This window comes from Stegostoma tigrinum, chromosome 22, assembly GCF_030684315.1.
Source record: "Stegostoma tigrinum isolate sSteTig4 chromosome 22, sSteTig4.hap1, whole genome shotgun sequence".
NCBI lineage: Eukaryota > Metazoa > Chordata > Chondrichthyes > Orectolobiformes > Stegostomatidae > Stegostoma > Stegostoma tigrinum.
The window spans coordinates 13,854,739-13,880,728 of NC_081375.1; the positions used below are offsets into that span (position 1 = coordinate 13,854,739).

General features: G+C 38.7%; 1 protein-coding gene across 1 annotated transcript in view; it reads right to left on the minus strand.

Moving 5' to 3' along the window:
- Positions 1-25,990, minus strand: part of rptor (regulatory associated protein of MTOR, complex 1) — a 384,600-nt gene that overhangs the window by 32,075 nt on the left and 326,535 nt on the right. Inside the window, exon 28 of the mRNA XM_048554896.2 lies at positions 20,526-20,630. Within this exon, the coding sequence (XP_048410853.1) occupies positions 20,526-20,630 (105 nt within the window). The remainder of the gene's footprint in view (positions 1-20,525; positions 20,631-25,990) is intronic.

Genomic DNA, 25,990 nt, shown 5'->3' on the forward strand with positions numbered 1-25,990 from the left:
TAAATGCAGGTTGCTCTGTGTCCAAATGCCAATTTTGACTAGCTGGCCAATACCTTGAAAAATGCTTCCTGCTAAGAAATGGTCAACCCTCCTACCAATTCAGATGACTTTAGGGGTGCTTTGGGCACAGCACATTATTCCTCTTCTTACATCTGTTCTGATCTCAGACACAGTGAAGTCCACTTCCTATCTCAACCACCTTAGGTATTGCAACATTCCTTCAGTACCATTTAGCGATGTGAGCCTATATAATTGGTATCATGCTTCCCTGTTTTACCTTCCTATTTCAAGGCATCAAATATAAAACTCTGGCATTGTTTGTCTAGTTTTTTGTATCAGAGAATATTTTGATATTCATGTTTGATGTCAGGAGAAACAGGGTAGTTATAGAGGCTGTTTGTCTGACTGGAGCCTGGTGTGCAGTAGTTTATTGGTGCTGGGTCCCCTATAGTTCGTGATATTCATACATGATATAGTTGAGAACGTGGGGTTATGACATGCAAGCTTGCAAATGACATGAAGATTGGCCAAGTGGTTGCTAATGGAAGTTCTAGGATACAAAAGGATATGAAAGATTGGTCAATTAGGCAGATTGGTGACAGACGGAATTTAACCCTTACAAAATGTTGCACCTTGGAAGACGGAATAAGACAAGTGAGTGCTCAATTAAACTGGGAGGCTCCGAGGAGTCGTCGTCTTGGCAATGCTAGACCACGGGTCCCTGAAGGCAACAGGACAGGTTAGAAGTGTTGTTAAGGCGGCATACAGAATACATGCTTTTATCAGTCGTGGCATTGATTGTAACAGCAGAGATGTTATGTTGAAGCTGTTCAGAATTTTGTATAGTCCACAGCTCAAGTACTGCATGCTGTTCTGGTTACCACTCTATAGGAAGAATATGAATGTACTGGAGCAGATTCACCAGAATGTTGCCTGGGATTGAGCATTTCTGCTAAGATGATTATGAGGGGCATGAACACAATGAATAGAAAGCAGCTGTTCTACTTAGCTGAAGGGTCAATAGCAGGCGGGGATAATTTTAAAGTGAAAGGTGACAGTTTTAAGGGAGATGTGAAGAAAACCTTTTTAACCCAGAGAGTGGCTGGGGTCTGGAATCTGCTGCCTGGGAAAGTAATCGAGGCAGGAAACTCAACCTTTAAGAGCAACTTGGATGAGCACTTCAAGTGTCATAACATTCAAAGCTGCAGGCTTAGTGCAGGTAAGTGGGACTGGCGTAGGTTGTGGTCTATTTTTGGTGGTACAGACTCGATGGGCCAAATGGTCTCTTTTATATTGCATGATTTAATGATGTTGGTTGACCAAGAGCCAGCATAGGCTGGTGAGCACAAAGAACAGTGAATGTGGCTCTGTGCAAATTTAGATGAGCAGTACAGTTTTGAACTAGTTCAAGTTTACCAAGAGTCAAACGTGTGAATTAGGAAAGCAGTACATTAGAATAGTGTAGCCTAGAGGTTGAAAAAGCATGAGTAAGCATTTTAGTAGATGAGCTGAGACAGGGACAAAATCCTGATATTATGAGATGAAAATAAACAAGCTTGCTTCTGGCATGACAATGTGACTGGAAGCTCATCTCAGGATCAAATATTACACCAAGGTGGCAAACAGAGTGGTTTAGCCATAGATAGGAGGAAAGTATTCAGTAGCTATGGAATGTGTTACGTATCAGATTAAACCACCTCCAATAACAGCAAGGAGATAACCCAGAGCCTAGCTTTTATCTTATTTAAAAGTGAAAGGTGCTGTGGCCCAGATGTAATTCGATTGCTCACATGATTTGGCTTAAAGCAAAACACTTTCTTCTTAACCCAGTTAAAATACAAACCGAAGAAAGAAGAATTGGTATAACTTTAATTCAACTGGAAAACTTAGAACAGAATAATAAATTATTTAACTACTAAACAGTAACTGTTCCAATATACTACCAGCCCATAAACATACCCTTGGCAAAGGCAAAGTCAGTAAAACAGATTATCTTGCACACGATTCTGGCAGCAGAAAGAGGAACCCAAGCGTTTAGCTGTAACAGAGAGAGAGATATAGCAGCTTCTATGACCAGCTTCGAAACCTCAACATCTGCTGAAAACTAAATTAAAACCCTGGTTCTGCAGGAGCCTGATTCTACCTGTTCATGCTGCTTCTGTTGTTCCAGCTTTATAAATCTCCCAAAGCCTCTCAAATTGTTTACTTTATTAGCTTGGAGGACACAGCTCAGTACCTACGCATAAAACTGTCTTCAACAAAGAAAGGACAAAATACACCTCTTAAAGCCACAGTATCATTACAAATGTGAAACAATGGTGCCAGTTCTCTCCATCTTTAACTGAAGGAGATTTTCATTTAGCCACTGTTTGATGTTGGATAAGTCGTCTACTAAGTTAGTAACAGTGGAAGAGTCCCTAGAGGTAGGAGTAGGGTACAGCTGGGTGTTGTCAGAAAACAGGCACACACTAAGGTTGCTATCACTGGGAGGCAGAATGTGGGTGGAAAAATAGGGGTGAGACAATTAATGCAAGTAGCTAAAATATTCAAATGAATATGTGGGTGCATTGAGATGGCAGGGGATGCTGCTTTTTTAAAATAGTTACATCCTTAGTTTGTATCCATTATTAATGGCACAAAAGACAAATTTATAAGGTGGAATGGACTACCTGTAGCATTGATTGCATAACATACAGTTTACGGGCAACAATGTATTACCGTGAGATGAATGATTTATTATTATGCTGCTGAGGATCTTCTATCTCCTTCTGTACTCTTTACAGACATAAAAGTGTAAAATAAACGTGTCTCTCTCTTTATTTTCATGCCTACACTATATGAAATTATATAAAGCAAATATAAATTAGTTTCTAATATAAAAACAGCAGACATGCCAGTAACCTTCATGAGGTACTGTTCAAGATGAGTTGGTGAGTGTTTTTCCTATGTCGCAACACTGACTACACTTGCAAAACTCTAAGATATTCTGAAGTAAAGAAACATTTTCACATGTTTAAAGTTTTCTTTTTACAAACTCTTCTTTCTCCCTCTCCGATGCTTCTTTGATTTTTAGCTCTCTCGCTGCTCTAACCTACAATATGCTTTCTTCTGCTAATCTCGCTGTGCTGCAGTTCTGCTCTGATATTTTCTGTGTATTCTAAGCCTCTTGTCTCCACTTCTATTTGCTTATTTCTTGTTGAAGAATGTGGCCGAGGTATCAATATGCAGGCTACCAGTAATATATCAGGGGGGTGGCCAGAGACATAGGCTGGTCAAGTTTGTGACAGTGACCTGGCTAGAGCTACAGAGCGGCACTGTGGAAGAACAGATCATGCAAATTAATCCTGCAGCAAATCGAATAAATCGGGCAATTCTGATATTGAGTTCTGAGGAAGGGTCACCAGACTCGAAACGTTAACTCCGTTTTTTGATTCACAGATGCTGCCAGATCTGCTGAGCTTTTTCAGCAACTCTATTTTAATTCTGATATTGACATTGGGGGTGTAAGTGTAGTGCATTTCTTTAAAATAACAATTGTATATCTAGTCATTAATCAACTCAATAAAATTTTAACAATGAACTATGCAACTTTGGTGAAATAAGTACAGCACAGGGGCTATTCATATTTGATTTATTATAGCAAAGTAACTCCTAATTACTTTCTAGCAAGTGGACGGGTAGCAAGTAGCTGTCTCCAGTTTTTGACTACATATTGGATTTAATACCAGTATCAAAATGAGTGTGTATTGAAGCTAGTGACAGGAAAAAGTGTGATACATCTTTAATTATAGGTAATCAATTTAGTTTTCAATTGATACAAACTGGCTTACTTAGGCTACATGCTGAACTTGGTGGAACTCCAACTAGTTCGAACGTGAATGAGCTAACTGAAAGAGTTTGGTACAGCCAACCATCCTTAACTTCAGCACAACCATATTTCTTTCTGACTTGATTTAATGGTATCTAATTTATTCATGGTAGGTAAAACTGTAAGGAGAATAAGCTAGGATAGATGAAAGACCAAGAGTATGATTGACAGCAGAAGCAGTATGCTATAGTCAAAGCTAAGCAATCCCACAATCAGTTGATCAGTTCAAAATCTTAAGTCCTGCCAAATCCACCATGAAGGGGGGTAATTAAAGTAACAAGAGGAGAAAACTCCATGGACAACTTTGTCTCATAAAATGTTGCAACCCATCATGAGAACAAAAGGCAAAGCTTGAAGCAATTGCAACTGCTTTCAGTCAGAAATGACAAGTGAATGATCCATCTTTATCTCCAAGGTCCCCATTATTGTAGAAAACCAGTTCTCAGCCAACTTGATTCATTCCACTTGATGACAAGAAAAAACAATACACAGGATACTGAAATGTCTACTCTAACAGCATCCTTGTGGCTGTGCTGAAGGCTTTTGCTCCAAAAACCTCTTCTTTCCATTTAAGTAAATAGTTTGACTTAGAGCTTAATATTGAAACCTTCAACCAGATGAATCACATTAAGTAATGTGGCAAAAAACAGGCAAGAAGTGGGGAGGGGAATGCAGGTGGTTAGGCAGGCTATTGAAGTGAACAGGTAGATGGGTGACCAATGCAATTGGAACAGGGTGCGGCATCATGTTTTGGGCTGGCGATTGGGGAGAAATAAAGTAGAGGTATAAGCAAAGATAGTGACAAAATCAAACACAGCAGGTCAACAGAAAGATTGCTTTTATATGCACAGCCATATCCTTTAAGGTTGAGCTACTCCTTGAAAAATCCATAAATAGTTAAATGGCATTCAAGGTGAAGAATCTATTAGAATTTACAGCAGAGAAGCTGGCTATTTGACCTAACCGTTTGTGAAGTTTATGCTCCAGAGAAAGTTCTTCCCAATCTTATTTCATCTTATGTTCACCATATGATTTCATTAATTTCTCTCACATCTATTTATCAATCTTCCCTTAAATGCATCTATGAAGGATTTGTACAGGATATTGCTTGGGCTGTCAGAGGAACAAAATTGCAACAAGTCTGGCAAGAGCATTATTATATCCAGCGTATTCAGGCTCAGAAGTGGAATCAACCATAGTGTTTAAGAGGGAATTAGATAAACATAAAAAAATAGTATTAAAGGATTTGGGAAAAGAGAAGGGAAAGGAATTAGAGGTTGCAGTTTGGAGTAACAATGTTGAACAGTCTTAGCCCAAATTCCCAAGATTCCACGCTTTCTCATTGACAAATTTAACCAAAGCAGGGTACCAGGTGTCTTTATAGAGTCAAATAAACGATTGTCGACAAACTATTATAAAGACCGGATTTTATTTTTACGTATGTTCGATTGTGGACCAAAAAAGGAAAAGATCTGGTTTAAAAGCTAAGGATTGCTGAAGTACTGCAGCACTTTTAAAATTCAAGTTACCCAATACTCATTGTAAGTGCTGTGTACAGAGTTTTCAGTTCAAGCAATGGGGTAAGTCTAGTTACAGTTGAGCTGATGCCAGGGGCCTGTGTAGAAACGGGAATCTGGCTGGCATCAAGTAGCTGATTGATCTGTACAATGGTTACCAGTTATCAATGACCAAGGTCAACAGCTATGAGAGTTTGGGGGTGTAAACATTCAGGTCAGAAGTCATCAGTCTCCTGGAAGGGGAGCTATTTCTGCAATGGAGAAAACATCTGAACTTGAAGAAAACACATTTCCTTCCCCTTATCAATTGTGTAAGCTGTTACTTTTAACTAATAAGCTAGAATAAGTGTGAACTCTTCATTTTGCGCATCCTGCAAGCACATGAAAGTATCTGGAGAAGGAAGGTTGAGAAGAAGGTAGGTTAAGAAGAAGGAAAGTTGAGAAGGAAGAAAGATACAGGAGCAGAACTCTGATCAACAAAATAATAATCATATCAAACACTGTCTGCCTTTCCAAATTTTCCCCCCACCATTATCACTTGTTTTTTTGTCTGCCTCTCTCCTACGCCATATCACATTTGCGATACAGGAAAACATTTAGTCCAATACAACATTTGTCATAGTTCAACACCATTAACATTTTGAGCATCAGAAAGTGGAGTTCAAATAAACTAATAGGTTGACTTACAATAGGAAACACTGATTTCTAATTTCTTCGCTAGAAAGCACAATAAGGAAACACACTTTACTTATTCAGTATTTTCACAATCCAGCAGAAACAGTCATAAAATGTCATCTTCCGACTCTGTGAAGCCATGCATAGTACCAACTATGCATATTTCAGCAGCTAAAGATGCCTGCAAAATGTAGCATTGACTTTACTGCCTACATTAATTCCCATGGTATCTGGTGTTCATTAAATATTCAAACATGATTCATTATTTCCATGAGATGGTGAGTAAAAGGAACTTTCTTTATAATATACTGCTTGCTAGATCAATAATAAATGCTCAGAGTCCCTCTCTCAACTAGGCAGGCTTTTATGCACTTTTCTCTAAGTGATTTGACTTTACAAACTTTTCTAGTTATTTACGTAGCAATATATTTGCCAAAGTTTCTGGGATAAGTTTAGTGTGCTATTTTATGCATGCTTCAGATTCTCCTAAAGCAGGCAGAATTTGTAAATTTGGAGATTTTTTTAATAAAAGGTTCACAGGATACAGGCATTGCTTGTTAGGTCAGCATTCATTGCCCATTCCTAATTGCCCAGAGGGCAGTTAAGAGGCATCCACATTGCTGTGGGTCTGGAGATAGATGTAGGTGGGGCCAAGTAGAATTGCAGATTTCCTTCTCTGGAAGACATTAGTGAACCAGATTGGTCTTTATGTCAATCAACAATAGTTACAAGGTCATCATTTCCCTGGCATTTTTATCCCAGACGTTTACTGAATTCCAATTTCACCATGTGTGAAATTTGAACCTATGTGCACAAACATTAGCCTGGAGTTCTGGATTACTAATCCAGTTACATTGTCACTGTCAGTACCTAGAAAGCGGAGGCATTCATTTATATCTGCTGCTCCTTTCCTTCTTGATGGTGGTAGTGTGGTGTATCAGGCAAGCCACTAGAAACATCTCAAGGTGATAGCCTAGGCGCTAATTTTTTTTTATTTTAAAGACAAGTGCCAGGCACTGCATTCCAGATGCAGTTCGATTGGTCAAATGATCAGGCTTGACAAATCACACTTATTCATACTTCATAGTTAAAATACCGAAAAAATAAAAATAAAAGAACAGGCTTGACTGTAACTCTGTCAAAATACTTAAAATAATAAACTAATCATTAACTGTTCCAATATAGTAACATTCCATAAGCATATGCTTGACAAAGGTAAATTCAGTAAAACAGACTGTCTCACATGCAGTTCTAACAGCAGGAAGCGAACCCCTGCTTTTAGTTGGAACAGATAGGTGGATAAGAGCTTTCACTTTCAGCTTCAAGACCCCAGCAACTACTACTGAGTGCTAAACTAAAATTCCTGGATCTTTGGGAGCTTGAACCCATTCAGACTGCTTCTATTGTTCCACCTTTGAAAGAAACGCAGGGACTGAAAGCTGTTTACATTGTTGGCTTTGAGAGACTGCTTCCACCTTTGTCTTAACTTCTCTTCATAAAAAAAGGATAAAATACACCTCTTAAAGCCATAATATTGTCAAAGTAGTCAAGTTTGGAAGGTGCTATAAAAGGTGAATTTTAAAACGTTTTTCTTGCAGCTGGTATACACGGTTATCACTGCGTGTCAGTGGTAGAGAGGATCAACGTTTATAGAAGAACAGCTTTACAGAGTGGAAAGAGATCATACAGCCCATCATGACCCACTCGACATTAAGCACCAATCTATTCTAATCCTATATTCCACTTTTTGGTCTGTAGTCTTGTCTGGTAGGTTTGTGAGTCTTGCCCTGGATGGCGTGAACAGTGAGTTTCGAGGGAGCTTCGCTCAGCCAGGCAAGTGGAGAGTACTCCATCACACTCCTGACTTGCGCCTTGTAAGGGTGGACAGGATTTTGCAGAGAGACAAGTTGCTTGCTGCAGGGTTCCTGTACTGACCTGTTCTAAAAGCCACAGTTTAGTTTTTGGTCAACAGTAAATCCCAGATGGAGCACTTAGAGGCAGTAATGCCTTTGAATGTCAAGAGGCGATGGCAAGATTTCTTTCTGTTGAAAATTTGGCCAGTCGGGTCCAGAATTCGCTGAATGGCAGGAAGTAATTTTATGACTGCAAGCTAGTGTTCAGTGTATTCCGCAGGAGTCAGTATTGGAGCCCTTGCTGTCCATAGTATATATAAATGATTTAGACTTGAATGTAGGAGGGTTGATTGGTAAATTCATGGATTATAAGAAAATTTGGGGTGGTAAATAGCGAGGAAGATTACCTTCAATTACAGGAGAATATAGCTGCATTGACCAATAGCAGATAGAAGTGTGAGGTGATGCACATAGGCAGAATAAACAGGACAAGGGAATATATGATGATTGTTAGGACCCTGGGAAGCACAGAGGATCAGCGGAATCTTGGTCTGCAATCCCACCTGTCCCTTAGATAATGGGACAGGTAAAGTGATTAAGGAGGTGTACAGTACTCTTGCTTTTATTAGCCAAAAGTGTGTTTAAGAGCAAGGAGATTAGACTGGTGCATTACGATATGTTGGTTAGGCCACAGTCAGAGTATTATATTCAGGTCTGGAATCCACATCATTGGAGGAACATGATTGTACTAGAGAGGATGTAGATACGATTTAGCAGGATGTTGCCTGGGCCGCAGTTATGAAGGAAGTTTGGATAGGCTAGGAACAAAACCAAGAATGACACATGCTGGAAACTTGAAACAGAAGCTTAAATTACTGGAGAAACTCAGTAGGTGTAGCAGCATTGGTGGGAAGAAAGCAGAGCTAATATTTTGAATCCAGTCATTCTCCTTCAGAACACTATGAATATAGCCTATGGAATCTGAGCCAGTCCACATTCGACTTTTCAGCTCTTGATCTGTACCAAGCTACACACTTATTGAGATTGAACTCAATTTGCCACTGTTCCACTCAACTGATGAGTCCATTGATATCATCCTGTAGTCAATAGTATTCTTCATTATCAAGCATACAGCCAATTTTTGCATCATCTACAAACTTCTTAATCATGCCCCTTACATTCAAGTCTAAAGTATTGATATATGCCACGTAAAGCAGTGAATCTAGTACTGAACCCTGCAGAAATCCTACAGGAAACATGCTTCCAGTCTCAACAACATCCATTGATTGTTATCCCTTGCATCCTATCTCTGTGCCAAATTTGGATCCAACTTGCACATTGTCTTGGACCCCATTGGCTTTTCTTTCGCACCAAGTCTGCTATATGGATTATAATCAAAACCTTGCTAAAATTCAAGCACACATCAAATATATTGTCCTCATTGGCTATCCTTATTGACTCCCAAAATAGGCTTCAAACTTGACACGAGTTGTTTTAACTAAATTTCAAAAACTACTATACTCATCGAAAATTATATCCATTTATTTCCACAATTAATCTGTATGGGCATATTTTTATTAGCCTTTATACAAATACACATACCTGCTATAAGCTTATAATTAACCCAAGTCACAGCAATAAAGACCCATGGACAGGATATGTACGAATAATTTAAATGAAGCTGAAATTGTTTGGCTGTAAAATGAATTATGCTAATTAGGTTCACTGGTGCATTATTAAGGGTGGATGTAAAAACAAGTTCCAAGTTAATTATTACATTCCTAATCACAAGCTTGTTATAAATATGCATAGTTATCCAACACAGCTCAGATCTGATATAATTATCAAGATTATGATTGAAATAATTTAAAAAATATAAGCAGAAGCAGAAATCAAATTTAAGCATTTTTTATACAAGTATAAGCAAATAATACACTTAAAAATTATGACATTAAAAGAACAGCCTACAAGTCAAATGCTGAAAATCTTCCCATGAACCTATCCTAAAGTCTGCTCATATAGAATTTAACGTAATGGTGACTGGGTAGGTCAAAAAACCTGCTAATAGGTTACAATTTCTACGTATTTTAACTTAATAATTCAACATGAAATGAGTTAGAATCTAGATTTAAAAAGTAGAGTAGAAACAAGATTAATTACCGTTTCTTGTTAAATAAATCATGTTCAGTCAAAGCACACTGAATGTAAAAATTAAATGATAAATAACCAGAGCATCAATTTTTTGCCTAGGCACACTGAGTACTTGACAAAGTGTAAATATTTCAAACTCATTATTAAGAAAGCAAATTATGAGCTCTCATGAATCTTTTACCTGAGAGGAATATGAATTTTAATTCTGCATGAATGACGAGGAGCCCACATAAATCAGAGAGTGGCCTGCTAGCTTAAGCAGAACAGTGAAATCCCACACTTTAGTGCTGTAGTTCAATTCCTGGCCTCAGAGAAAACCCAATTAGCCTTAAAACGAGTGCTTTTTTTTGTTGTTGTCTGAACTGCAAGACACCACCGATTAACAAATACTCCCACTTGTAGTTGGAGGTACAGACCAATAGAGGAAATCTTTTTTATACTGTTTTGGGTAACTCCTCCCCAGTATTAGCTGGCATCAGCACTCACTGTCACACTTTCTTTACTGATGGAACAGTTGTGCAGAAGTTGGGAGAGTGTTGCAAGTGATTTTGCCAAAAGAAAAATGAATTTGGCATATGCCAACTGTAAGGATTTAAAAGCAGAGTACAAAGATCCAAATGTTTAATTGCTTTTATTTACTGGGAGCCTTTATTGAGGCATTATGTGTCACAACTGTAACAGTGTCTCTTCTGGATTAAAAGAAAAGTCAAATTTAAAAAGGTCAAGAGTTTTCATCATAAAAATGACAACAATGCGAAAAACTGAACTCAATTTACTTGCATTAAAGTGCTATTTTAATGTCACTTTTTAAAAAATTCAGATTTGCACTCAGACAACCTAGAAAAGACATTTCTAATAGTGCTGGGTTCAGTTTATCAACGCAAAGCAACAGAAGCATGGAGAAGGGTTTTCATTAAAAAGTTAGTGGTGCTTGCGGCACTCTTTGGAACTCTGAATTTTCAAGTCAGAAAAAGATAGATTCCAGTCGATGTGCTTCTGCCTCCACCCTCATCAGCTCCCTCTACTGGATGTGAGTTTGCTCGTTGAGCTGGAAGGTTCGTTTTCAGACGTTTCGTCACCATTCTAGGTAACATCATCAGTGAGCCTCCGACGAAGCGCTGGTGTTATGTCCCGCTTTCTATTTATCTGGTTAGGTTTCCTTGGGTTGGTGATGTCATTTCCTGTTCTTTTTCTCAGGGGATGGTAGATTGGTTCCAAATCAATGTGTTTGTTGATGGAGTTCTGGTCTGGAACTCCATCAACAAACACATTGATTTGGAGCCAATCTACCATCCCCTGGAAAAAAAGAACAGGAAATGACATCACCAACACTGGAAATGACATCATCAACCCAAGGAAACCTAACCAGATAAATAGAAAGCGGGACATAACACCAGCGCTTCGGAGGCTCACTGATGATGTTACCTAGAATGGTGACGAAACGCCTGAAAACTAACCTTCCAGCTCAGCGAGCAAACTCACATCCAGAACTTCAACCTGAGCTACTAATCTTCTCAAAACTCGCTAGCTCCCTCTACTCTCAGCTCAAATCCCGTGTTTACTGGAAATCCTTCAAATCAAACAGAAATTGCTGCAGTGCACATTCCTCCCCCATCCCTCACACGTATGAAGTGACATCAAGCATTTTCTGAAACAATAATTTGAAATTTTGAAAACATTACATATTAAAGCAGCTCATACCAAACAGTTTGGGAAATAGTTGAATTAGTATAATGTTGGAAGGAAGTTGGATTTTTACCACATGGGTTACATAGTGCAGGAAGGCCTGAACACAACTTCAATACAACTGTAGTTTGTTTCCATTTAAACATTCTCAATTCAGACAGGGGCATTCTTCCTCAGACATTCTTTCTGAGACATAGTGCATTGAGCTAACATTCTCTACAATCGTTTAGTTTTCAACTCCCTGTTCTTTTTCTGTTCATTGACCTATCACTATAGGAGCGTGATGATGGGAAGATGCTGCAGCAGTTGAGTACCACCTACAGATGCTCAGTTGCATATTTATCAGATGGCAGAACCGAAATGATGAAGCTGGCGGGACACAGACTACTGTTCAAGTTCCCCTCTGTTAGCTTGTGCAGCTCTTAGCAAAGTGCAGGTTTTATTTTTTAGGCCACCTATTAAATTAGCATCCATTTTTGAGGCTTCAAAATACCAATATTTTCAAAAGCAAACAAAATTAATCTTGTTCATTTTCCTGCAGTTTAGACAAAGGTTACTGGAACTCATAGCTCATAGAATCCCCAGTGTGTAAACAGGCCGTTTGGCCCAACAAGTCCACACTGACCGTCTGAACAGCATCCCACCCAGAACCGTACCTCAACACTATCTCTGAAGCCCTGCATTTCCATGCTTAAGGCACCTAACCTAAACACTATGGGCAATTTATTATGGCCAATCCACCTAACTTGTACATCTTTGGACTGTGGCAGGAAAAAGAGCACTCGGAGGAAACCCACATACACAGAGAGAATGTGCAAACTCTACAGTCAGTCACCTGAGGTTGGAATCGAACCCGGGTCCCTGGTGCTGTGAGGCCACTGTGCTATCCAGTGTGCCACCACTCCGTAGATAAACATTTGGAATAGGGTTCCAGAACTAACCAATAGTCTTTACCCTGCATTACTGAATTTTGTTTCAATTGACAAGTGCAAGTGAATGGCCAAGGACCATAATGTTACACATGATCATAGTTGGAAACTAGGTGGACAGAAAGAGGTGAATTAGGATAAGACAGTTCAAATTTGGGATTTTAGTTGCCGCGTCTCCTAAGAGGAAAGGATACTGAGGCTGTTTAAAAGCATTCTTTCCCTTGAGAAGGAACTAACGAGTTGCCTTCTTAACCTACTGCAGTCCATCTGGTGTAGATACACTCATATTGCTGTTAGAGGAGTTCCAGGTCTTTGAACTCCTGCAGCAACGTCCAGGGCAAGAGATGATTGGCCTCCAACAAAAAGCACCATTTTCCTTTGAGCTAGGAATGACTGAAACCCGAGTGTCTTTTTAGGACCCCTTGAACCATTTGAAATCAAATGCTGCTTTAACATCAAAAGCAATGTTTCTCACTCCACTTGTTGAATCCAACCTTTTTGCCCACCTTGGAGAAAGTGGAGTGGCTCTGACAAGCAAATTATTGGTGTGCAAGTGTTCGTTGATAGTATTGACGGTGACACCTTCCATTGCTTCACTGAAGGCTGAGAACAGACTGCCTGGGGGGGGGGTGGTCATTGGCTGACTTGAAGTTGTCCTGTTTTTTGTGTGTTGACAGGACATTGTTGGACAGTTTTCCACACTTGGTAAACACTGGTGCTGTACTAGCCTTAGGGCACTCTGGTTAGGGGCACAGCCAGTTCTAGAACACCAGTACCATTCCGCAGTGTCGTTATCAGGGACAATAATCTTTGCAAAACCAGCATCTTCATTCCTTGAGATTTTGTGTGGAGTGTCGAATCAACTAGGCTGAAGACTAACACCTTTAAAGTTGGCAACATAGGAAGTAGCAGAAATGGATTGTGCCCTCGGTAGTTCTGGCTGAAGATGGTTGCAAATGCTTCAGCCTTGTCTTTTATACTGATGTTCTAGGCTCCGCTTCATTGAGGTTATAGTTTAACGAGGTTGGCACCTCATTTTTAGGCTTGCTGGAGCTGTTCCTACCCCTCATTGAGATTTTAAACAATAAAAGGTGCAAAAGTTAGAAGACAGAGCATAGCAGTTTGTAACCTAGGGGGAATGTAAAAGAAATGTTCCAAAACCTGACAGTGTTATTATTTGAGAAAAGAAATAATGATGAGGAGTTAACCTGTTGGTAAGAAAGGAATTGCTTTTTGGTATTAATGTCAAAGAAGTTACCAAAGTGAAACCATTTCAGAGCAAGACAAACAAACAGAAGATAAACACTGCAGATGCTGGAGATTTAAAAAAAACTGCTGCCGAAACTCAGCAGTCTGGCAGCATTTGCAGAGGCAGATAAACAAAGTTAACACTTCAAGTTTGATGAGGCTCTTCTTTTGATGATCATAAATCTTGTTGCTCTTTGATCAACAGGAACCAAAACAACTGGCTTTTAAAAAAGGCCTAATCTATAACACATTAGGGTGGGTTAGAGGGAAAAAAACCATTAACTCAAGCTTGGTTTGATCTGAAATCTAACAGAGAAGAAGTGATTGCAGCTACAGGATGGGGAATTCAATAACTAAAGCTAGGATGCAAATAAATGGAACTGAATTAAAGCCGAAAAAATGACAACATGAGATTTCAAAACATGGAGATTATACAATGGGAAAAAAAATTAACTCAAAAGTATTAAAATTACAAGCATTCTCTCATCCCCTTAGATTTTAAAATAATATGCATAGTTAAGTAAAAAACTGATCAAGTGCAATGTTAATTTACATCTTTAAGTAAATTACCCAGTGATAGACCTAAAAGCGTTCTTCTATCATACTGCCACTATCTTCTTGCTGGAAAAGATAATGCTTTGGGGATGAGAAGTAGCCAGAAATGTAAACATCAATGTTTAGCAGACATTATTCACAAAATTAGCAATTACAAAAAGATTGGGCTCTGAATTGCCACATTTGTGGTTTTAAAAAAAAGTATAGAAATTCTGTACTTTTATTGATAGGCTACTATCTCTCATGGCAAAAACTGGTTATTGTCATTGTGAAATTTACAATGTAACAGTCTAATTTTTCAGTTTGTATATTGATTTGTGCACGTTGGATCACTGCTCCCATACTTATGAAAGTTTAAAGGAAAATGAAATCGCTCAAATATGCAACAGCATAACAAAGTGTTTTCAAATTCATTTGTCTATTAGTTACTGTCGAGAGAGTCATATCAAGCATATGACAAACACAACTTGTAATGAGCAAGCGAAGGCATTGAAAGTGTTCTCTGATGGCAGTAATGCTTGTCTTCTGCTGTGGAAAAGTCATAAAAAAACAATCAAGGAGAAAAGCTAAACACAGAATAATTCCCAAGATATCAACACCTAACAAGAGAAATAAGTCTGAAACCGTGACCATGCCCATCAATTTCAGCATGGCTACTTAGGCATGTTCCTCTCAATGAATATGATCTACAAGCTCATTTACATCAATTAACCATTTTTCTCCTGTGCTTTACTGCACAATTTCTCATTTACTGCTAAACGTTAATCAGGTATAGCTGCTGTGGAAATGTTACAGCAAGCCCATTCACAACATTTCACATTATGCTGATATCTGTTCTGCAAACTAGGGCCTGAGTTGTGTACGCATTGGTGAGTTAAGTATAGAGCAATTCTGAACTTAGTCTGTCAGGGTTTGGAGTTGTGCTTAAGAGTTGTATAAATGCACATGAAAAGAGGAAAGCAAAGAAATACTTAAGATATGGGTCAAAGTAAAATTACCTATTTGCATTTGACCAGCTCCTGTGTTGGACAGGAAGACTGGTTTCTTGTTGGATATTTTGCATGTCTAATATGTAAATTAGTGGCAACAGACCTCTTTAAATTGTGGAATTCAATTAAATGCATACATTTAACAATGACAAGGAAACTAAAACACATTATAATCAGAAATGCAAACAGAACACATTTGCAGAATAATAAAAGAAAATGCAATTAATAAAGGAAATTAAAAGCATATTTTGAGTTCTGATGAAGTTGCTGCACTTGAAATATTAACCATGCTTTCTTCCCAGATGCTGCCAGACTTGCTGAGTTTCTCCAGCAATTTCTGTTTCAGTATATTTTGACAACAGACTACAGTCATAGAGTAATATAGAAAGGAAACAGACTATTTGGTCCCACTATTCCACGCTGACTAAGTTTCCCAAACTAAATTAGTCCCATTTACCTGCGTTTGGTCCATATCCCTCTAAATCTTGCCTACTCATATACCTGTCCAAATCTCTTTTAAATGTTGTAACTGTCCCCAATCTATCACTTCCTTTGGCAGGTCATTTCACAAACGAGCCACCCTGAGAGAAAACATTGCCCCTCCGGTCCCTTTTAAATCGTTCTTTTTTTCATTTAAAAATATGTGCTGCAGTATTGAACACCCTGATCCTATCGAAAAGACCTTTGCTGTTTACTTTATCTACAGCCCTCTTGATTTCATATACCTCTATGTGGTCACCTGTCAACCTCCTACAATCCTGGGAAAAAATGTTCCAGCCTCTCCTTATAACTCAAACCCTCCTGTCCACATTACATGAACAAGAGCTTTTCTGATGTTGTTAACCTTCAATTTGAAACGAGAATGTGGACTGGCAAAGAGGAGAAGTTATCAGCAACTACAATTCCAACAGTTTCCTACACTAGAGCTCCTGGAATGAAAGTACTGAATTTGACTGCTATTGATTAGATTCCCTCCAGTGTGGAAACAGGGCCTTGGGCCCAGCAAGTCCACATCGCCCCTTGGAGCATCCCACCCAGACCCACACACCCCTGAACACTAATGGGCAATTTCCCATGGCCAATCCACCTAGCCTGCACATCTTTGGACTGTGGGAGGAAACCGGAGCACCCGATGGAAACCCACGCAGACAGGGGGAGAAAGTGCAAACTCCACACAGACAGTTACCCGAGGCTGGAATTGACCCTGGGTCCCTCGTACTGTGAGGCTGCAGTGCTCACCACTGAGCCATCGAGCTGCCCTAAAAATAGTTTAATTACCAAGGCAAAAATAACCTTTGGATCGAATGCATTTTGAAAATGCAAGTTGAATAAATTCTTGTTGCTTTTTATTACTTTTAATAGAACGTCATGATTTCATTATTACATACTTTTGGATTTCACCATTTCATTTTCAACTTGGATGCCGATAAAACAGCTATATACAATTGGTGGACTTAAGATCGTAATAAAAGGAGATAGTCTCAGACTTCTGGCACCCACGAAAGGTTCCTACTGTGCATGTAGAAAGTTGTGCACATGCACCACTTTGCAAAATGCCTTGACCGTAAAAAAACACAGTACCCAAATAAGCTCATAAATATGAACTGAGATAGTAGGAACTGCCAATGCTGGAGAATCTGAGATAACATGGTGTACAGGTGTTGACCCGAAACTTCAGCTTTCCTGCTCGGCTTGCTGTGTTCATCGAGCTCTACACCGTGTTATCATAAATATGAACAAACAGGATGGAATGACATCATTGACGACACTGACAGGGACTGTACATCTGTGTTTTGCATGTGTTCTAAGTGTGTTTTCAGGGTGTCACCAGACATTCACAGAAATATAGAAAGCATCTGCACACTAAAGAGCTTCAAACAAGGGAGCAAGAGAGATAATTAGTTTATTGCCCAAATCATGGCAACAGACACCAAACTGTTAACACTAATTCAAATAAAAAAGTCACAATAATTTATGACATAATTATAGATATTCCTTAAATTAAAACTAAACTAAAGTATAGAATGGGATAGTAAGAACAGATGATGCTGGAGTCAGAGATAACACAGTGTGAAGCTGGAGGAACACAACAGGCCAAGCAGCATCTGCTGCTGCCTGGCCTGCTGCATTCCTCCAGCTCCACTGAAGTATAGAATAATATATTGGTCTATGTGTAGAAATCTATTTTAGTAAAATCTAACGTAAGAAATTAGATCTTACAAATCAGAATCTTGGATATGATGTTAAATGTTGTTAATTCTAAACATTAAAAGTTTAGGCAATCACTATCTTCAAATTCAGGGCAATAATTTCACCAGCTGAGCCCAAAATTAAGGCATTTTCCAATTGCTGAAGCCAGAGTTACAGTAGAGGCCGGAAGAATTTTACAGGTGACAACATTAAAAAAAGGTACTGCTCCCAGATACCAAGGCAATCAGTTAAATACCTTATCTATTTCAGTTCTTAGATTAAAAGATCTGGGAACTGAATTTTTTTCATACATAAAACATTGATTTATCAAAACAAAATTTATTAAACCAAGGTGTGGTAACTGGTTAACATACACAGTCAGTAATATATAGGTATATTTATCCCCTTTATTATTATCTAAATAATCCAAAACACATGTACAGCCATATGCATACACTAAGGAGAAACATTTTTCTGCAGACTTTGACCAATGTGTTTTATCAGCATGTTAATGTGTTACTCTTGGAAGGTAATAAGTTAAAGCATATAATGTTTTTAAGTTTGCCGTTCTGACATGTGCAGTCAAGACAGTATTCAAAAGCATGGCTGTTTCTAGAGTCTTGGCAGACATAGCTTACTCAAGAAATACAATAATGGAATTTCTTGCGAATACTTGCGAATTTCAGAAGTACAAATAATTTCACTCTGAACTCAACTAAACAGCTCTTTCCAGAAAGTAGTGAAGATCCACTGGGAAGCCTTTCTTCACTGGCTTCTTGCTCCCCAACTAATTCCAAGATACCAAAGCCCTCTCCACCCAGCTACTGTTCAAGCAGCATCAGCATGTGCCTACAGCAGAACACGCAGTTATCGTTAGTCACGTGATTTCTAGGTCTTTTTATGAAAGTTTCAATGTCAGCAGTGATATTTCAGTGACCTTTTCTAAAGAAACCACTCCAGGTATTTCCACAAAATAAGTCAATTTTTCTGTAATACTTCAAAATTTAGGTCCTCCAAGAAATATTAAGTATATTTGTAACAAAAGCTACAGCAGTGGGATTATCAAGATTTTGTCAAACTACAATGTTACCTAGTTTATTATTGGTTGAAGCTATTGAAAAACAGGCAAAAAATACAGTAATAGTAACAAAAGTAAATGTGAACAGGAATACATTTAAAAGATAGGGAAAAACCTGATATAGGCCATACGCATATCCTTCTGTATTTTAGCTAATAATAGCAAGCAGAGGGGTATTTGATGACAAAAGTGTACAAATAATCTGTGAAATAACATCTGCCTCTTAGCTAGTGTAAATTTCACTGCATATTTACCACATATATACAAGCTAAGAATCTGGAAATGTCATGATATATCTGGCAACATTACATAAAACTTCAAAGCTAAAAATCACCATGAACCTGGCAACATAAAAATGCATTGCAACTGAGACATTAGAAACATTGATTGCAACCCAACATTTCATCCACACAAAGCAGTGTTCCCTTTTAAAACTGGATCTCCAATAATATGTAGGTGGCTTTGCTGAAAAATGTGTTTTACACTTAGTCATGGAGAATCTTTGGTTCAATTTTCATTTCCCTGTTCCTTTCCGACAGCTGCTACTTCCAATACATACAACAGGAGTATCAAGCTGGGATTGAATTCCATGACTTTAATGTTATTACAATTTCGAGCGATCAGATTAAGTTCTACTAACTGACAGACAGGTGGTGTATTAATCACAAATTGCAGCCTCCATCCCTTCCCCAAGGAATGCAGCACACAGTAGAGAATAAATTTGTGTAATGTTCTGAGATGATTGAACAAATATATCTATCCACTGGATATGAATGCAAGAATCTTTTGTTTCAAGTACAGATTCTGACCATTGCATGATGCAATTTTTCAATCCTTCAACAAAATGTACCATACTGCTGCTCCAGCATACAGTCGTCATTTACAGGAACCAAATACAGCAACGTTCCAATCTAAACTGCATAATTCAAGAACTGGTTTCAGCGCTTTTACTAGAAATGAGCTGCAATACAGCAGAAAAACAATTCTCATACACGATATGTTTGTTTTTCTTTTGGACAGTAAAACTTAATGTTTACCACGTCCCCCCAAAAAAATTTCTATTCAGCTTCCAAAATCACTTAGTAAAAGATTTAAAATGCTATAATTACTGGCAGTACAATGTGAAACAACAAGTCTATAGCAGAAATATGTAACTGTGCTTATCATTTTAAAAATGACACTGTAGCATTAAGTGAACGCAAGAAAAGACATTCACCTCTTCTTTAAATTCTGGAAGCTCTGAGCAAGAACCCACAGATAAAGTGTTACATTTTATTAACTTCATCAATGAAACATTCAGAACAGTCATTCAGAAACATTCTCCCCAAGAAGTAAGGTTAATCTCGTTGCTGTAATGCGTCGTGTGAAAATGAAATACTCCCAGAATTTCTGAAGAATTTCTTCCATTTTCTGAAGGGTCCCGACCTGAGACGTCAACTTTCCTGCTCCCCTGAAGCTGCCTGACCTGCTGTATTACTCCAGCTCCAAGTGTTGCGTCTGTTACTCCCAGAATACCTTAGTTTTTAATCTGGTGTATGATCTCGAGCTCTCAATACATCTAGACATGGCACATAATAATCAATGCAAATCTTTGAAGTTACAGAACATAGCTGTGTTCCTTTTTTTAAAAAGTTGTGTTTGGGATGATGCCCAACTCCAAGTAGTCCAAAGCACCAGGAAGAGTCTTTTACATGTTGAAATTGGTACTCAAGGAGCAGTGCAACATGAAGCGGTTTATCAGATATTGGCGAGGCAGAAAATAAAGTGACACCAAAGTATAACTAACCTCTGGTGGTCGGGAGCATGTCAGATAACCCTTGCCACGCAGTCACCATCTCCGGATTCTTTTCCAAATCTGCAAAATTCTTCCAAACCCGAATGGCTCCATCATCTAAAAAAAGTTACCAAGAGTTGAGATCGAGAATGAAGAAAATGCTGTTTTAAAAGTAAGACCGATAAAAATCCTAAAGATTTTGACAGGGTTAAAATTGCAGACCCTGGCTGACACTTCGAAATATGGTTAATGCTGAAGTACAAAGGAAATAAATGCATATTGTGGTCTGATCATATGCTGACCTGTGCAACCACAGCTAGGCTGAAGTTTAAAGGAAGATGATGATGTAATGGGAATTTTGCTGGATTTGTGATCCACAGGCACTAGGCTATTGTCTCAAATCCCATGCCAGCAGCTGGTGAAATTTAAATTGGAATTAAAATATATTCTCAGATATGGTGACCGTAAAGCTATCATTGATTACTCTAAAATTTCACCTGACTCACTCATGTACATTAGTGAAAGGAATCAGCCATCACCCACACCAATGTAGTGATAACCTTAACTGCCTTAGTAAATCACTCAGTTCAAGGGCACTTAGGAATGGGAAACAGGTTCTGGAGAGGAGGGAATGGGATTAGTGGTATTATCACTAAACCACTAATCCAGAAACTCAGCTAATATTATGGGGTCTGGGTTTGAATCTGCCATGGTAGATAGTGGAATCTGAATTCAAAAATTAAGAAAAAAATCTGGAATTAAGAATCTAATAATGACCATAACCATGCCAAGTGTCAGAAAAACCAATTTGTCTCACTATTGTCCTTCAGGGAAGGAAATCTGGCAACCGCAACCAGACTGGCTTACATGTGGCTCCAGATCACAGCAATGTGGTTGACTCTCAACTGCCCTCTGAAATGACTGAGCAATACACTCAGTTCAAGGGCAGCTAGGGACAGGCAATTTGAAAAAACTACTCAGCTATACTCACGTGCCACAAGTCAAGAAACAAAAAATGTTAGTGGCGCCACTTCCAATTAAAGAATTTTTTAAAAAAAAAGGTACAAATAGTTTCAATTCCGGATTACCCTAGTTCCATTCTGGCCTATTTTAAATCAGTTCTAATTAGTAATGAATGCTGAAGTCATTTATAAAGAAAACTCACTTTCATGTAGAAATTGAACAGACCTTTAAAAACATTGGAATGTGTTCAGGATCTGCACGGACTCAAATTTTCTTGGTTTATGGTCATTAGATATGAAAACCATTTTACATAACTGATGAACTGACTGTATGACTTACATGAGATTATGAAATGCAGTATTATTAACTAATTAGCAGAATCATGACACTAATTAAAGGAGTTTCACTGCCAATGCATCTTTTACAAATTACATTAAAATTATGAAGGTAACATTTTATTTTTGCAGCACTATTGGCAGTGATTTTTCCTATTTTAAAACATGTCAAATCATGACTGATGACCATCAGAGGAAGTGGCTGAGTGGGACCTCCGAACGCGAAAGTGAAACCATATCTCAAGACATTACCACTCTGATAATATCATTTGCTTCCGTAAATATAGCATGACTGGAACAGATACATTATTGATAGGCGAATTTAGCAATGTGATTAACGATGCTACCAAAATTAATTTCAGACATGAAGGGCTGTGTGATGCACATCAGAACATTTTACCATATAAAAGGTTTTATACAAACATAAATACAAGTTTTTTTTAAAAGCAATATACCCAAAGTTATCAGCATTGGTGCGCATTATTCCTCATAAGTTTTATAGAGAGTTGAGTATCAGTAATTCCTCTTGGTTGCTCAACTGTATGTTATTAACAGTCATAATATGTGTGGTTTGTTGCACTATTTTTAATTTTTACAACCCATAACTGTAGTGATTATTTGCAAAATGCTAGATACCTTGATGTAGACATTTCTCTGAACACGGTCTATAGTTTCTTTTATTCATTAATGACGTGCGGCTAGATCAGAACTTATTGCCTATCCTCAATTGCCCTAGTTGAGGTAGCAATGAGGTACCTTCTTGAACTGCTGCAGAGCTAGGGGTATAGGCAAACCCACAGGGAAGTTCGGAAAGGAGTTCCAGGATTTTGCTCCAGTGACAGTGAATGAAAAGTAATATACTTCCAATTCTGAATGGTGTGTGACATGGAGGGGAACGTGCAGATGGCAGTGCTCCCATGCATCTGCTGAACTTGACATTCTCGGTGGTACAAATTGAGTGCTTTGGAAGGTATATTTTGTGTAAAGCATTCAGCTCTGGAGCAGTTTGAATGTTGGCCAGTCAATTTACCTTGTTAAAATATTTATTACTGAGTACTTGCCCTTTTTACAGTTGCTTATAACTTGCCTCCAATTAATATTCTGGACAATACGTTGTGGAATACAAGCTCACTGCGGTAATTCTTCTGTTTAACAATTGCGAAGGAGTACTTTTGTGGAGTTAATCATGGAATGAATAAATGTAACTCTACAGGCGGAGTGAAAATGAGAAACCATTACAGTTGCCGACGAACTATTAGCTGCCTAAAAAAATGGCCTCATTTTATTGTGAATCAAACAAGAATCATTCATATGCAGATCAAATTTAACAACATGGAAAATACTTTAAATACATTTGGTTGAATAATAATTAATATAGTATTTAAAAGCAGACAAATGTAATTATTCTGCATGCAGGCAATTAGACACCAGTTTCTTTTACAATTTTTGAAGGGTGTGCAAGTGGTATTGCTCAACTGGTGCCCGAGGTGCCAAAACAGCAGTGTTCTGAAGAAGGGTCACTGGATCTGAAACATTAAACCTGTTTTTCTCCCACTACAGATGCTGCCAGTCCTTCTGAATTTTTTCGGAAATTTCTGTTTTGTTTCAGATTTCCAGCACCCACAGTTCTTTATTTGGTTTTCTTTTGTGCATTTGAAAGCTTGCACTGTGCATCTTCCATATCTTTGAGATCTTTCCATTGTCTCCATACCATTATTTTATGCAAAGCAAACTAAACTCTCATCAGTACTTTGTACACTACTATTACCCCTCTTTAGAAGTCTATGGCTCTTAAACATCCAATATTCTACTTTCTTGATAACTGACTTGATTTTCTAAAGTTGTTCTTGAAATGTGGACATTACTGACTAGACCAGTATTAACTGCCTATTCCTCACTGCCCTTAAGAATATGGTGTTGCGCTGCCTTCCTTAACCACTGCTATTGTACATGGGTGATGAAAGGATAGAATACTGACTGCGTGAAGGGGTACAAATCAAACAATAACTGCTTTGACTTGGATTTTGAGTTTCTTGAGTATTTTTGGAGCTGCACCCATCCAGGCAAGTCACACTCATGATTTGCGCCTGTAGATAGTGGACCGAGTTTGGGGGGTCAATTTAAAATCTATGCTGTAGGAACTTGCATATTCTGGCAGCAATGACAGTAGAATAAAAACTAAGTTCTGAGGAAGGGTCACCAGACCCGAAACATTAACTCTGATTTTATTTCACAGATGCTGCCAGACCCTTTGAGCTTTTCCAACAATTTCTGTTTTTGCTCCTGATTTACAGAGTCCACGGTTCTTTCAGTTTTTCAAGTATTTAACTGCCACATTCGTTCTAGGCATGGCCAAATTGAATAGGTTCTGCTCCTCTCCCCGACAGGGTTTCTGTTCCAATCTTCTTTCTTGTCCACAAACATTAATCTCACTGTCACTCCTGGTGTTTGACCAGATATTTGCTAAAACTCGTTTCCACAGCCATATCACATTCCTCAGTGACTGCCTCTGGCTCAGACACATGCCACGTGATTTCCAACTCAGGTTTTATCCCTTGTGCCTTGAATCCACTTTAGATGACAGGCATCTCCGTGATATTCAATGTTCAGCATACAGCTCCTCTCGCTGCATCTTGAGATCCACACTCAGGGTCACACGACATCATATGCACAACTTCGATCTTTCTCTCCAACGGCATCGCAACACATTAGCTCAGGGTTGCACCGCTCCACATTAGCTCAGGGTTGCACCGCTCCACATTAGCTCAGGGTTGCACCGCTCCACATTAGCTCAGGGTTGCACCGCTCCACACAGTTCCACTTCATCCTCCGGCTCATTTGCCTGGTTAACCAAAAACTTTTTCTTTTCCTTTCAGGCATCAAGACTCACAAGATACAACAACTCAGAAATACCAACGACTTCTGGAACCTTCCTTCTCTCCCCTTCACGCTGACTCTATCCCCTCCCCCAACCCCACCTCCTGTGAGGTATTGGCCATCCCTCCTAACCTTCCATTCTCCAATGCTGAACGTTCTGTTCTCAGCAAAGGGGTCAGGTTTATTCCTCTGTGTCCCCAGCTGTACAAATTTCGGGCACGAAATGATGTTGAATTCTTCTTCCACTGTCTTCGCCTCTCTGCCCCTTTCTTTGGGCAAGTGTTCTGTCCACATCCCACGTATCCCTTTATCCAGTTCCAATACTCTCCTTCCTCCTGGAAACCTCCCTCCGGCCTTCCACGTGCACTCAATCTGTTCATTGAGAACTGTCAACATGACATCGGTCGTCTCAATTTCTCTGTCACCCCTCACTCAATCCAACCTATCTCCCTCTGAATTGACTGCACTCCATGCGCATTGATCCAATCCTGACTTTGTCATTAAGCCTGCTATTGGGGTGGTGCTGTTGTAGTCTGGCATACTGACCTCTACATGGCAGAGGTTCAGTGCCAGCTTTCAGATACCTCCTCCTATCTTCCACTGGACCATGACCCCCACCATGAGACATCAAGCTATCGTTATCAACTATGATAACTGACCTCATTTCATCTGGTGATCACCCCTCTCTACTGCCTCCAAGCTGATAGCCCACCAACCCCCACACACCTTACTTCCACCTCTTTCCAGTTTTGAGCAAGGGTCACCAGACCTGAAATGGTAACTCCGGTTTTTCTTCACAAAGGCAACCAAACCTATTGAGCATTTCCATCAACATGTTTTTGTTGTTGTTAATGAAAGTAGAGTCTCTTTGGCTCAAAGGAAAACCATTTCTTTGTTGAAGGTTTCCAGTAAAGAAAATTCAGATATCGTAAGATGAACATTGCTATTTCTTATGTCCATTTCACAATACAATACAAAACTACTGGTGAATAGCTTTGAACCCAGAATAGAACTCGGAGAATCTTACATAGTTAGATTTCAAATTATAACTCAACATGTAAAGATTTTTACTTTCACAGAAATATACTAGAATGGAGTGAATACATCTCGATCAATAATATGCACTTCAGAAAAATATGAGTAACCTAACTATAATGGTAAATATGAAGTTTTGATTGTTTAATAATCTGAAATGCATTGATTGACAAATGAAATTAATAACGTCAGTGCGTGACGTTATACAATATGCATTGATGTACTGTGCAATGGAGGGACAAGGACTAAGTTCACATTTTATCTCTT